Here is a 1116-nt window from a genome sequence, read left to right as displayed (position 1 = left end):
GGGGGGGGGGGGGGGGGGGGGGGATAAAGGGAAGGCCCTAGATAGGTGCTTAATAAAAGATCGGAAAGCAGTTTTGGATCTTTTCATATGAATTCAGTACTTTTTCTCTTTTGTTTCTAACTCTCTTCTAATTTTTTCATTTTTTTTGGGTTGGGTGGGGTGTGGTTTTGGCACGAGGATGTGGATAATAAATTTAGCATAAGTTTATCAAACTGTTGCTTTGTATCATTTCAAAAATTCATGTTCAGAATTTGAAAAAAAAGAATTGTCAAAGTGGTCTATGTTCAATTATAATCTAACTGAACTCCAGCACATGATTGGATTTTCACATACTGGGCACCTGGTGCATCTAGTGGAGTTTATAACATCATTTTCAGTTTTACACCTGAGTTTAATTTGTCAATTTAACCTGTATTGCAGTCATCCACCACTACCAAATTAAAAAATAGTAATAAAATAAAATATAAAAAGGAAAAGGAAAGGAAAATAAAAGGATTCAAATTGATATTATGCATTCTAATGCTCTGGATGTTGTGTCATGATCCTAGTTGTTTTGAGTTGTATAATTGGTTTGATAATCACTTCTATGTGCAGCTTTGGAACTCTATGGGTCATAGATATGGCATCAGGGCTTATGAAAGAAGTTGTAAAAGGTTTGAAAGTAACATAGATTATTTTCAGTTCACTTGATAGTTGTCCCCTTTTCAGTCACTGACTTGTATTTATTTAAAAGAATCTTCAAAGATTTTAGGGATATGTGAGGAGATGATTCTAGAGAAATCCATTCCATTGAAGAAGATCCCTACGAATTGGTTGCAACAGCAACTGGATGCTAATTGTCCATTTGAGAAAATTCCATATGCTGGTCTCATGTCTTCGGTGGCAACCTATCAGGATCATATAGTAGTTTGCAATCCAGGTAGCCAAACTTGAGCTATTTCTTCTGACACGTTATTTTGGTACCCTCTGGTGTCAAATTCTGTTTGAAGCGATGTTTTTGAAGTTGGTCAGATGGTCTCTAAGTTCAGTAGTAAATCTGGATTGATTTCAAGCTTCCAATTCTCGAATTTTGGAGTCCTTGGGCTTCCTTATTGGCTCTCTTTCCCTCTGGAACGA

General features: G+C 36.3%; 1 protein-coding gene across 2 annotated transcripts; it reads left to right on the top strand.

Moving 5' to 3' along the window:
• Positions 1 to 126: 126 nt before the first annotated feature.
• LOC111390018 lies at positions 127 to 1110 on the top strand. 2 transcript variants are annotated; one of them, XM_023015009.1, is made up of 3 exons: positions 127 to 653; positions 734 to 919; positions 1012 to 1110. In XM_023015009.1, exons 1-3 carry the CDS (start codon positions 539 to 541, stop codon positions 1020 to 1022), a joined length of 312 nt encoding a protein of 103 aa, XP_022870777.1. In that variant the 5' UTR covers positions 127 to 538; the 3' UTR covers positions 1023 to 1110. The 2 variants fall into 2 exon arrangements, with proteins under 2 accessions (XP_022870777.1, XP_022870776.1); XM_023015008.1 differs by lacking the exon at positions 1012 to 1110 and having other exon boundaries at positions 734 to 997.
• Positions 1111 to 1116: the final 6 nt, after the last annotated feature.

The sequence above is a fragment of the Olea europaea genome, unplaced genomic scaffold, assembly GCF_002742605.1.
Source record: "Olea europaea var. sylvestris unplaced genomic scaffold, O_europaea_v1 scaffold6393, whole genome shotgun sequence".
Classification (NCBI taxonomy): domain Eukaryota; kingdom Viridiplantae; phylum Streptophyta; class Magnoliopsida; order Lamiales; family Oleaceae; genus Olea; species Olea europaea.
Note: the sequence above shows the minus strand (reverse complement) of the source record. Positions and strands in the feature narration are given on the sequence as shown.

What these genes read in the sequence shown, in the direction of transcription:
- LOC111390018 (XM_023015008.1), top strand. Translation starts at nt 539, where the DNA reads ATGATCCTAGTTGTTTTGAGTTGTATAATTGGTTTGATAATCACTTCT. An exon ending in TATGAAAGAAGTTGTAAAAG is followed by an intron (nt 654 to 733) that starts GTTTGAAAGTAA and finishes TTTATTTAAAAG; the next exon opens with AATCTTCAAAGATTTTAGGG.